At 38.2% G+C, this 13138-nt stretch overlaps 1 protein-coding gene across 3 annotated transcripts in view; it reads left to right on the top strand.

Moving 5' to 3' along the window:
* The window catches only part of WWC2 (WW and C2 domain containing 2), a 95628-nt gene that overhangs the window by 37781 nt on the left and 44709 nt on the right, over nt 1-13138 (top strand). For 2 of the 3 annotated variants that reach the window (XM_048304745.1, XM_048304746.1), the window contains 2 exons: nt 10848-11051; nt 12014-12090. In XM_048304745.1, the coding sequence (XP_048160702.1) occupies nt 10848-11051; nt 12014-12090 (281 nt within the window). Of the gene's footprint in view, nt 1-6697; nt 6798-10847; nt 11052-12013; nt 12091-13138 lie in introns of all 3 variants that reach the window. The other variant, XM_048304747.1, reaches the window with a different exon arrangement.

Raw genomic sequence — 13138 nt, 5'->3', positions numbered from 1 at the left:
TCACTTGAAATTAGCAGAGAAAAGCCTTTCTAGAAAGCAGGTTTTCTGTTTGTTTCTTTCTTTCACTAAGTGTCTGCTTAGTGCTTTATTAGTTTTGTAATAAGTCAAATGTGTTGAGTATGCTTTTTGGGTTTGAACTGTTAAAATTCCCTGTCAGGACAGTGGCTATGTTAGAACAAGGAAGACTCTTGTACTCTTTTGAAAGTAGCTTTGTTAATTCTCTTTGCTACTGGACAAAGAAGCCAAATGAAGGAGAAAAACCGTACCTACTGTTAGGAGGAAGAACAAATAGATAGATGCTTGAAAAACAGGTTGGATAAAGTAGAATTTCAGGACTCATAAATGGCAGCTTGAGGGATAGCACCTTGGGAAGAAATCTGCTCCCATGTGTTAGGTAGGGAGAGGTGACTAATGATGCTTCACTGCCTTCTGGCTGGATTTATTTCAGCAAAATGTTTGAGGGAAGCCTCATAGATTCTCTCCTTTTGCATTCCATAATTAATTATTCTGAACAGCTTCTCTGTTATCTGTCCTTTTTCTCATTTGATTTTCTAGTGTTGTTCCTACTGTGTGCCTCTCTACAATGCTGCATGTGATCCAGCTGTGAAGTTTCAGATTGACTGCAGGACTTGGACCAATTTTACTATGATGGCTCCAAACTTGTTATGTTTCTCAAACCAGCCCAATGAGCTATGAGGAGCAGGCTGACCTTAGTACAATTGGCTGTAAATTCAGAAGGTCTTACTCATGGTTGTTCCCTCCTTTTCTGTAAAAATTTGGGGTTGTGAATGTTAAGGATGGAGTTTCTGTTAATGATCAGATAGGTACTTACTGCAGTGCATATTGGCAAAACTCCCAATAATTCAGAGAAAACAATATCAGGCTGCACCTCGCAAAAAACTACTAAGTTTCTATAAAGTCATTTTTTTTCAAAATATTTTCCTCATCTGTGTAATTATTTGTCTTGATCTTTTTCCTTTCTCTCACACAAACCTGAGAAAAGCCTACTCTTCTCTTCAGCAGAGGGTTAAGACTTGTCTGTGAGCAGTCTGCAAATATAGAACAATCCCTCAGATTCTTTTGGTGTCAATATGTTTAAGGATAACTTAGTGTTATTATCATCTCACATTTCTATGTTTTCTATATTTATTTTTTTTTTTTGCCCCCAAATAGAGTTTGGATTTTTCAACAGCCTTAGAGCTTTCTCATGATCTTTTTGGATGATGTAACCCACTTTGAGAAGCACTGACTGAGGTCATTATTTTATGAATATATTACCCCAATTAGGACTTTTAATGTGATGCTTTCAGCTTCAAGGGAGACCAGATTACAGGCCATCTGGCAAGGCAGAACATGCATATGATGTGGGTAGCTAATACTGTAAGAACTTAAATGCTTACCCTGTGCTTTAGTAGCACCCTTTGTTAGAGGATGACTGAAGGGATTTTATTTGGTGGGCAGGGCCTTAGGAGTTTGTTTTGTGCAGGATCCTTATTACTGTAGTTTGGGAGAGTTCAAAGATTATATAACTTATGCTGCTGACTCTTACAATCATTACTGCATACCTGTTCTCATGTGTTCATCTACTTCAGGTAATTTGCTAACATTTACTAATTGTGCTAAACAACATGGTTAGGAACTCAGGCAGTACTAAAAATAACATGTAACTATTACTCCCCTTTATTCAAGTATCTGCAGGCGAAGTCATCACTTTCAAATGTTTTCCAATTCTTCTGTAGGATTTTCCACATCAAGCATTAAGTGTCTGAGATGCGAACATTTATGTTCTTAGAGCTTGGATTTCCAAACCCCTTTAAGCTGATGTAATCTTTGAAAGAATTGGTCCTGCTCTATTGCTACCTCTGGCCTTTTGTTCTGTACCTGCAATGTTTTTGCTTATACTGCCATGAACATTTGCATGGCCAGACAGTGAATCAGATCAGGGAGCTGATTCAAGTTGAAACTAATCTGGTATGGGGGGAAAAAAAAGTTGCTGTTTGTTCTCCTTTCCACACCTCTATTTATGCAAGCAAGAAAGGGAAGGTGACCTGGGGATATGAATGAACAGTCAGGTGGAAGAGATGGAGAGCAGCTACTTTTCATAGTAGCAGTGGTTAAAAGCATTTTGAGATTACACCCTTGAATTTTCATCTATTCCATGCCCTGTGCAGGCTTGCCAGGAAACAGGTTTGACTGTGAGGCTGTGATTTCCAGGTGCACTTCTTGGGGGTGATGACAGCTAAAGTAGCAGTCATTGCGTGCTCTGGCTCCTGTCCCCACATTGTGTCTGCATGAGGATATGCACTAAACATGGACAACAGGGAAGTGCTCTGCTTCCTGAGGTGTGAATTGTTTTCCACCTCCTCTCCCTTCCCCCAGCTGCTCAGGTTTTCTGATCTGGATCAATCTACGGTATGCATTCAGATGAACAGCTGTGGATGTAATGGTAGAAAGAAAGGGAAACTTCTGCTTCTGGTTTGACATGCGTAATCTAAGGGAATCCCAGACTGGGACAAATTCTGCCTTGCCTTGAGCACCCTATCTGTTCCTAAATAACTTACCCCCTTTACTTTCAATTCTTATCTTCTCAGATAAGTGTCAGGAGTAACAAGGCAAATGGTTGTTTTCTTCATTGCATTGATCTAGTTAACTCATAAAACAAGTACTCTACTGTTAGTAATGTTTAGTGGCAAAGGTAGCAGAATGGAAACGAATGACAGTGTTTGAAATAGTAGGAAGGAATAGTTTTTCCCAGCCCAGTACAATTTCAGACCATCACATCACTTTCTTTTTGCCATTCTGTACTTTGTATTCAATATGATGATTCTTCTCCCTGCCCTCCACGCAGCACTTTTCTTCAAAATGCAGCTCCTCCCTACTTAGTTTTAATTGCCCCTTTTGGAAGCATGAGTGTATCTTTCCCAGAAACACCCTTCTATCACTGTTTCATCCACAAAGAAAAGGAAAATTGAGTCAGTAGTGCCAAAAAAAAAAAAAAAAAGAAGGTGAAGCTAAGCTATTTCTTTTTTTAAAAAAAATTGGCTAGCTATTTACGTACACTGCTTCACACTTACAGCATCATATTTTAACTACAAGAGTTCTATTTCTTTTTGCAATCTTGAAGGCTTTCATGCTAGTTTATGCTTGTGCAACTGGTTTGTCTAACACAAGGATTTTTGTGTGTAGACTGCTCCAGCCTGGAGTCTAGTACATCTGCAACTATGAAAGTAGGCCAGATTGATTTTCAGAAGGGGAAGAATCTGAAAATCCCACCACGAGTCTACAATTACCAATAGCTTGAGGGAGTCAAATGGTGTATCATCACAAATGTGCCGTGTTTGTTCCCATGACCTACCACCATCTTCTAAGCAAGTGGTCACATGCAGTCAATTGTGAAGACTCTTTACTTGTCAGCAAACACATGTGGGAGAAACCAAAGTGCAATATGTCTTACTCTTGAATCTTTTTTGTAGATATTTTGTCTGCATTCTGGCTGTAGGAAGGGATTAGAGTACTCTGGTGCATGCTGGCTACAGAAGGAGGGCTCAAGTAATGAAGGCTCTGGATTAAAGATGATTTTACCTGCTGTCTTTTATGTAAAGATCATACTTGCATCTTTTTCTTATGTCTTTGTTCTGCTAGCCGTAGCAGTAGAACATTATCTACTTGCTTGATAATGTAGAACAAAATCCTCAGAATTTCTACTGCATTTGACTGAAATATATAAGCATATGCTGCCCTATATCTAGAGGAAACCAATAGTAAGAATCTTTGAATGAATCTTTTTTTGAAATCTGCTCAGACAGTATAGCTGGAAAAAGTTCTCATTTTCTCTCATTGCTCAAATTCAAGCACAGAATTATTTTACGGAAAAGTGAAGAAGGTGTTTGGAAGAGAGGGGTCACTTTTTGTGTGAAAGTTTGATGGCAGGAAACAAACTGTAGAGAGGTCACTTTTGAAGATACTCTAAATAACATAGTTTTCATCCATGTCTCTCTTTAGAACCCATATTCCATTTAATTATGTGATAGAATGTGATTTTCTTTGAGTATCCAGCAATGCGTTAGATCATTTTTAGTATGTCATCTTTTTGGCTTGCATGGTCTTACTGAAACTGCTGTCTCTGTAATGTGCAATTCTTTATTTTTATGTACCCATTGAACAAAAATGTCAATGTGAAATGATGCAATATTTACTTGTGAAACCTTCCACAAATTTTTGAGTACAAATTGCTTTTATTGTTGTTTGAGTTTGAATTGCAAGTATTTCAAAAAGCGGGGGGAAAAAAGAAATAAGGAAGAAAAAAAAATTCAGGAAACATTTGCTATGTAAACAATAAAATACATTTCTTAAGACAGTCTAGTAACACTTGGTTATTCTCCCTGAAACTAGTGCTAGTGCATTTGCTCCTTTGCTAAACATTTAGACTTGCATCCCAGTTGCCTGCAAGGTTTGTTATGCCCGTTGAAGTATAATGAAGTAATATTTGCACTTTCTTTTCCTAAGTGTAGTTTTGTTTGATTGCAGGCAAAAGTACTGGAGAATTGAAAGCCAGTTTGTTTATCAAGTAATGTGGGATATACTTGTAGAATAAACATATCCATAGTGATTACGTAATGTTGATAAAATTGCTTTCATCACCCACCACTTAGCTAACTCCTGCGGTAGTTGGTATCCAAGATTTTTCCTCTTCTGATATTTTATGTCAAAGGGTTGTTCCTGGTTTTATGTTGTCCTGTTCCTGGTTGTGCTGTCTTGAGACATTTTTGTGCAGGTTACCATTGAAATCTTGATCCTCCTTTGCTGTGCCTGGCCCTAGTTTGGCTTGCCTGCAGCCCTTTACCAGGAGCTTGCCCTCAGCATGCAGTAGGATGCTTTCAAGGTATCTCCTTCTCAAACCACCTCCATGAAACAGGATGTAATCCCGCTAAAGCAAAGGTATTGAGGACTGTTGAAAAACCAATCTGGATTTAGCTTGCGCGCTTTCTTCAGCAGCTAGGTTCAGGAGAAGTTCCAGTGATGAGGGATCCTGAATGTAGTCAGCTGTTGGCTTGGGGGTTTGAGGTCTGCGCAACTCTTGAAGGTGGGGTTCCTTTGGCTGGAAGGAGTAGTCCTAAAATTATTATGCAAGATAACCAGAGATGTCAGGTGTAGTGGAGTTATCTTTTCATCATTTATTGTTTCAGACAGAGAAATTGCCACCTTGACACAGAGTATCGAGCTCAACCATGACATGGAGCAGTAGTTCTGCACCAGTCAGAACTACCCTGTTTTCAGGGCTCAGCCACTGCAGTTTTGTTGTCTCTTGTCTGTTAGCCAGGTTTCCAAGTTTGGGAATATTCCTGTAAGTCACTAAATGAGGGAGAAGGTACACAGTATTGATGAGGAGATCCATATTTAAGAATCCAGTGGATTACTGGATCTGTAAGTAGGCTTGCTGTTGCCAGCAAAAAAGGTCTTTCCCCAGCTTTGTTGTTCTTCCTACTTTGTACTGGCTCATTGGACCTTTGATGGCATGTCACAACACACCTAACCTGCTAGAACACAATGTATCTGCCTTCATGTTATCTTCTGGAGCCAGTCAGTGTTTAGGTGGGCTTAGTACATCAGATAGGCTGTGCTGTATTGACTGAGTACCAGACTGTGTAAAGAGAACGTGTGAATGTCTGATGTAGGGGACTGTGGGTTTGAGGTGACATGGTAAAAACCATCACTAACAAAAAGAGCTATTACACAGCTCCAGCTGTGGCATGCGACTCTCCCCTGTTCTCCTTCCTACAGATCTTAGGTCTCTGGTCCTCATTTCTTGCCAGGTCAGCTAGTTTCCCTTGGGATAGCCTCTCGTCTGAGATGGTGATTCTGCAGCAGTTACAAACTGAAATAATATGGGCATGTGTTTAAACAGATGAGAGTTCTCCCTTCAGAATGAAAAGTATGTCATTATTTTGTCTTCTCTTGCTGTGTATGTGTCCTCCTCAAGTAGCAATCTAGCATATCTGACTTGTTTTTTTAGTGGGACCTCTTGAGAGTATTTGTTCTCTAACTGTGTTGCCTGAATGCAACTGTGTCTGACTGAACACAATTTACATGTGGGTTGTTCTAGAGCCAGTCGATGCTATTATTTTGTTTGGCAAGGGGAGATGCTGGAAAACTATTGCTTCCACATATTGTTAATCCTGGAGTAAAATGTCCAGTTCTCTTATGTCTAGCAGTGGGGCGTCGGGGAGCTGTTCCCTTCCCAGTGGGATTTACTAGTGGGATTATAATTCCATGTATTTTAGGGAAATAAGATCTTCTGCTGATAAAGTAATAGTTTCCTTCTGTTTAAGTAGACTGCAACAATTTGGCAGAACTTCTTGATAGTAGACAGGAAGGTAACGTGAAAATATCTCATTTTTTAAAAATTGGCATGCCTGACTATCACCTGTATCCCACGTATAATATATATCCTAGGTATAATTACACAGAGCGTGCATAACATTGCTGCCCTTGAAGCATGTTCTTGCCAAAAGAACAAACAAAACTTCCAAGGCATAAAGTCAGTCCTGACATTTTGATTTGGAATTATTGTTCTGACCAGATTTTTTCTTTGCTGAGTTTAAGTGCATCAAACTTGGCTGGCAGTGATCCAGGAAGAGTGCATTTCATGAACAGCAGTGTGATTAAAGCCAGCACAGCTTCCTCTTCTATGTTACAGGGCTGTGATCATTTCAGTGACAGGAACGTCCTTGGGTGGAGAGTGCCATCCTGCCATTTGTGCAGTTCCGCTGGGCGAGACCACAGAATTTCCCCCCAGTGTGAGTAGTCACTCAGTTCTTTTAAAATAGGAGGAAATAAATTGGTTTTGTATTGGGGTTTTTTAATACATTTATTAACTGTGCATTTACAGTAATTTGTTTCAAGTTAAATTAATTGGTTTTAAACTATCTTAATAGAATTGAGTAATTTTGCTTTTCTTAGACGATGCTAAACCCAAGTCAAATTAGGAATAAGTAACCTGAGTATTACGTGCGCTGCCACCCTCTTCATTCTGTTACTATGGCTCATTATTTTTCCGTTGTGATTGGACAGAGGAAGTTGATATATACAATTTTTTTTCATCTAAGTGGTGGTCTTCATAGAGCCTGATGTACAACTCCTGCTTGTTTAAAGATCCATTTGAAGTAGATTCCTTGAGTTCATACCTAAGTTTATGCAGAAAATGTTAGAGAGGACCTGCCAAGGGAAGATGGTTTGTTCATTTTGCACTGTTGAAGTCCAGTTTTGGACTTCTAGAACAGATGCAACTCTACAGCTCTGTCTAGTGTTCACTACCAGTGCTTACTCCTCACCTGAGGAGCAGAAATAACATCTCCCCATCTGTCTAGCTGGCAATCTGCTGCATGATTTGTATCTGCTGCAGACAAGGTTATAAGGCATCCTGTTGCAGTCACCAGTGGGAGTATTTATCTGCCTTAAAAAAGAAATGAGTTCTCCCTACTTTATTTTACATTAGCTGTTGAATAATAAGGGGAATAAAAAATTTGGGTGTTCTTTGTGGTTTAAATCTCACTGTCGTTTAAGCATGAAAGGCTTCACAGCTCATTTTCAAATGTTCAGGAAACTTTTCCCTCAATTACTTGTATGTAACTATCCCAATAACATTCTTGTGTGTACAAGTTTGACCTTAACAGCAGGTGCTTGAAACATTCTTGTCCAAGGAAAAAAATCCTTATCTTTTTGAGACTTTATTCTGAGAAGAATAAATATTTGTTTTTGAAAGAACACTGCTTTAAAAAAAATTATTGGCTCTTGGAAGGTATATGTGCTCAAAAGAACATACTTTCAAGTGCTACATTTCAAAATGTAGTGCTATACAACCAGAAATATCATCCATAGTTCTGTCTTTGGGCTTTTTGTCCTCTGTGGGGTAAACCTACTGGTGAAAATTGAGATAACTGAAAAGTATAGATGAACAAACATATGTGCTGCTATACAAGCACATGTTTCTAGAAATATGTGTATGTTTGTATATATATATAAACAACTTGCCAGACAAGTGATATGCTTTTTTGGGTTTTTTAATTCATAATACTTAAGAGGTATACAGAGTAAAATTCTTCAGAGTTTTTTGTGTTTGGTAAAAGTTGAGTAACAATTCGAGGATAGTCATTCCATACCGCTTTGCTTTTTCCATGGTGATGTATTTTCACAACTAAGCATTTGTTCCAGAATAAATATGTGCAGATAGAATTGACTGAGAGTAATTTGACCAGTCAAATTTGACCTGTGTACCTACACAGGCAAATACTGAAACGTTGGTATGCTGAAATTACAGTGTGCAATTTTTTGAAATGCAGGGTCACCTTTAACTCATTTATGACTATCAGTATAAAAGATGCTAGCTCATATAATCCTAGTATTATTTTATACTTGCAGCTTGGAGAGGCAAAAAGGAAATGTTTGATTGTATTTGTCAGCAATACAAAATAATCTGCTGTTGATCAGCTTTGTCCTTCTCTTGCAGTCACAAGGACAGGGCATCTGTAGGCCACGTTTTAGAGCTCTGCAGGCTACATTTGGTCTTTGGGCTGCATGTTGAGCAATCCTCACTTAAAACCTACAAAGCAATTACCTACAACATGCTCGAAGATGAGACCTTCCAATCTTGTAAGATTATTTGGTGTCTGCTGGTTGCACTCTTAAAACACAATCACGTCATTACATTCATCTAAAAAACCACCATAACTGCGTTTATCGTATTTGATCATTGACCCATGAGAATCCTGCTTCATGCTCTTCATCCTGCTTGACAAAAAAGGACAAATCTGGAAACCAGCACTTCTTATCTTGTGTAAATAACTGTGAATGTGGAGTGTGTTAAAGCACAACAGCAATAAGGGGGCACAGATAGGAACATGTGTTGACCATTTAGGAGAGAAAAGGTATTGATTTGCTTCTTTGTGTGCCCAGTATCTTTGTGTAAAAGAGCAGGTGGCTATAACCACGGATATATGTGTATGTGTGGCTGTAGCTATAGTTAGTTTTTTTGAGAGAGTGTTCCTTTTGGGGTTATTGGAAAACCAACTGTGTATAAAGCTTTTCTGCTTTAATCTTTTGTGCACCACACTTGGGTTTGTGTAGGTTATACTCTCTATGCATTCATTTTGTACATCTAAGAAATGCCTTTCCCAAGTAGGGATGTCACAATTGTAAATGGTGGAGCGAGGGTGTTTATGTATTTAATTGTTTTTAAAAGCATCAAGAGTTCCATAGAGATTGTCAGTTTAGGATTTATGGGGTTCGTTTTATGGGATTCTGCTTTTTCTTTGCATGTCTTTTTGTTTATGTGGTATTAACAAAAGAAAAACCTTTTGAAAAAATGGTAGTTAGTCACTACTAGAAATGGTTATTAACCAGAAACTGTCCCTATCAGGTTTTGCTGTTACAAAATCTGTTTTCTTACATGGAGTTGAAAGAGTGCCTTCTCCCAAGAGTGCACTTCAGCTACAGTTTAGAGCAATTACATTGGTTCGGCTGCAGTTCTTTTTTCTCTCCACATTTCAGCCACTTATTCCCATTTTTTCCCCCCTGCATTGGTTCCCACAGTAAAGCAATTCAGAGGACTAAAGTGGCAGACATCTAACCCAGAAAATAAACGTGCCTCCTACTTTTGCAGAAAAATTCTGAAGTGAATACTTTGCACTTAAATATTTTGGTACTGAATGTTACTTTTTATCTCTGTAGATCTATGCAGATTTACAGTATGTAACTTAGGAGCCTGAGTGGTGCACATTTGCATTTAGATTTCAGACTTTTCATGGCTATGTCTTACAAGAATATTTTTAGTACAGTTTTAAAGGAAGAGTATTCATTGTACAGCTTCAAAAAGTGCTGAACTAAGTCAGGAAATATTGATAAGTTTGAACATTCAACCATATATAGTCCTCTTTTTATGTTTACATTAAAAAGAAAATCTTAAAATCTTTAGTTAGATTGATTTTATACACCATTCTGTTATGTCTGATCCTCTTGTCTATGTATCCTATGCAAGTCGGTGTTCTGTGTGGCTGCTGAAGTTAAAATGTTACCTGAAGCCATTTGTAAATTAAAGGCCTGTTCCAGCCTACTCATTTTTATTACCTGAGTAGTCGATGAAAAGAAGGAGACACCTCAAAAAAGCAGTTTGGTCCCAAATATCTTGGACACCTGTCTTTGACAGGCAGAAGTATCCTCTGAGGGCAGCCCTCTCTGTCTATTGGCCATAAAGACAGTTGTGTGTTGGATCAGATGTCTCGCAGACATAGGGATAGGCGAGGTGAGCTGTAGAGTTAATGACCTATTAGTTCGGTTACAGGGGGAAAGATAAAATTGTTTTTATAGAGTGAAAGGAGAGAGATAACCACTAAAAACATGAATAACATATGGCTGTAAAAAATAATGAAGTGGGAAGGAAGGGAGTTGAAAAAATGTAATAGCTAAGACTGTTTTTAGTTTCTGTTCAGAAATGCATTGTTTTAAGATTTCATTGAAAGACACTGTTGATCCTGTTGCTTCCAAATACTCTGATGCAAAAAATATTTTCTTTTTGAGTTTTAGGATGTTGCTAATTCAAGGTTGACAACGTGGGGATGATCTGTATAAGCATTTGCCTATTTTACTCTAATTTCTAGTTTTGCAACTGATCCCTTGAATTCTGTTTCTTACACGCACTGTTGTGGCAGAGGAAGTGATACATCTGCTTAGTAACCAAAGGCAAACTATGGTTTAGACTACTCTAACTGTGAATTACAGAGAAAGAAGCAATTTTAGTTGTCAATGGGTTTCAACAGAGGTCTCTTTAAATCATTTATTTTTCTCCTGTAAAGAAACAACACAAATAGAAGATCCTAGGAAACAATGGCGGCAAGAACAAGAGAGAATGTTAAAAGATTATCTTACCATAGCTCAGGATGCTCTCAGTACGCAGAAGGAGCTGTACCAGGTGAAAGAACAGAGACTAGCACTGGCACTGGATGAATATGTACAGTTGAGTGGCGCCTACAAAGAAAAATCAAGTTCTCGTACAAGCTGTAAGTACAGTAGAGAATACAATGTAATTTCTTTATCTCTTGCCTTGTTTCTCTTTAGGATAAGTTTTCAAGGTTTGCTAGGAACACCTTGTACTCTGGCTTTTTTAGAGTTAGCATCCCTACATTATTTATTTATTTAAGATAAAGATATTCTGCTCTTCTCTCTGATACAATTGGCCTCCTTTGAGCCATGATTTAGAGCACTTGGCTCTGAAATCTATTTTGTCATGCAGTCTGTTGAGACAAAACTCTGCCAAATCTACGTTCAAAGTGAATAGGATCTCTTGCCTTCCTGGCTGCCTGCTGTAGTGACCCTTCTGTGCTGACAGGTGTCTGCAATAGACCAAGAAGGAAATGTGTTGCTGATGTATAGGAAGAGCAGACAGTAATTTTGTAGCCTGTATGCTGTGACCAGGGGCCCAGTAGAGATAGAAGTTGTTGTCTTGGGCAGGGAATCAGCATCTGGTAAAGCACAGTCAGAGGCCTGTTATTGACCAAGCACCTCTCCTAGAAGTAGATAGTGTATGAAAGGAGCATGTACATCTGTGGAAGAACTGAGTGCAAGATCTCTGAGACTTCTGAATAAATCTGCTTTCCTGAGATCTCCTTAGAAATTATAACTTTCAGGAAGAAAGTGATTGCAAGATGGCTCAGCTAGAAGAATAGGAACAGAAAACAAGGAATAGAAAGTCAGGGAGAACGAGGTTCTACTTCAGGATCCTGGGATAAGCAAATGAGGAGAGATACTATATAGTGGTAGGGGTAAAAAGGGGAAATTTTGATTATTCAGTAATTATTGCCATGCTGCAATGATGACTACTCTATAAAAGGCTAGCTTTTAAAGTATTATATATTTTTGTGCACATTCTAGGTTTTTGCTCAATGTGAATTCATCAAGAAAGTGACTAATTAGTGATTTTAAGGTACTTAAATATTTGTCTTTTTTATCTTTTTTGAAAAAGTGTTTTCAGGCTCTTCATCAAGCACAAAGTATGACCCTGACATTCTGAAGGCTGAAATCTCCACTACAAGATTAAGGGTGAGAGTCCCTAACTCATATTCATTTGGATTCTGTCTGCCAAGTTTATGATTACAGCATAAGTATAGCTTGAACTAGCAGATGTATCTTGTATCCTGGTACAGAAACCTCCTAATATTCTAATTAGATACCATTCAGAGGTTTAAAATTAATTTTTAAAGCTGTCTCTGGTATTTTCAGATAATACATTTCTGGGAAACTTTGACAGATATTCTAATTAGATATTAGATTTTAAATAAATCTGATGACTATTTTCAGTTGTATGCTTTTGTTTTTTAAAGGAAGAGTAAAAATAGAAAAGTAGTAGGCTAAGGTGAGCTGCAGGTAGATGACTGTTTTTACACAACATTTCTTCTGTGAGAAATGCATCATTAGCTACTTGAACTGCCTCAGAAGTTTCTGTTGGTTTGAAAAATAAAAACTTTTCAATAATGGTGTGAAATGCCTCTGTTGTGTCAAAATGGAGCAGTTCAGATCAAGGATGAAAGTTTGTGTTTGCACTTTGAAATTGCTAACGAACACAAATCCATAATTTGGTCAGCTGTGTTCAGTATAGTCAGTAACAAACTCCATATAAAGAACATCCATTCACAGGCTAGTCCCTAGTGAGTTTATCTTGAATAAGAATGAAATGGAGTGGAAGGCATTTAAAATATCTATAGGGATTTCACTTATTTCAGTGGCATATAATGCTTTATGGATTAGCCCAGACTTTCTGTAGTTAGTAATGAAAAAAATTACATCGAAGCCTGCAGGTTAAAAAGACAGCACCTCACAGCATAGTTCTTCCTGCGGGCTGGAATACAGAGACTGGGGGAGCAGAAGCAGCACAAGTGACAGCATTTACTCAGCTCTTCCATTGCCCTCTCCTGGTTTCTGCACAGAGCAGCACTCATAGAAGCCTCAGAGAGTAACATCCTCCTTCACCTGCAGTAAGAGTTGTGATTAGGAATCTAAACAATTAATGTCTAAAAGGAACTGTGGAATAACTCATTAAACTTTTAAAACCCAGTATAAATCAGGAGTGGAATGCACTCTAAAACTCCTA

The sequence above is a fragment of the Corvus hawaiiensis genome, chromosome 5 (assembly GCF_020740725.1).
Source record: "Corvus hawaiiensis isolate bCorHaw1 chromosome 5, bCorHaw1.pri.cur, whole genome shotgun sequence".
Classification (NCBI taxonomy): domain Eukaryota; kingdom Metazoa; phylum Chordata; class Aves; order Passeriformes; family Corvidae; genus Corvus; species Corvus hawaiiensis.
The sequence above is the reverse complement of the archived record's forward strand: the minus strand, read 5'-3'. Positions and strand labels throughout refer to the sequence as shown.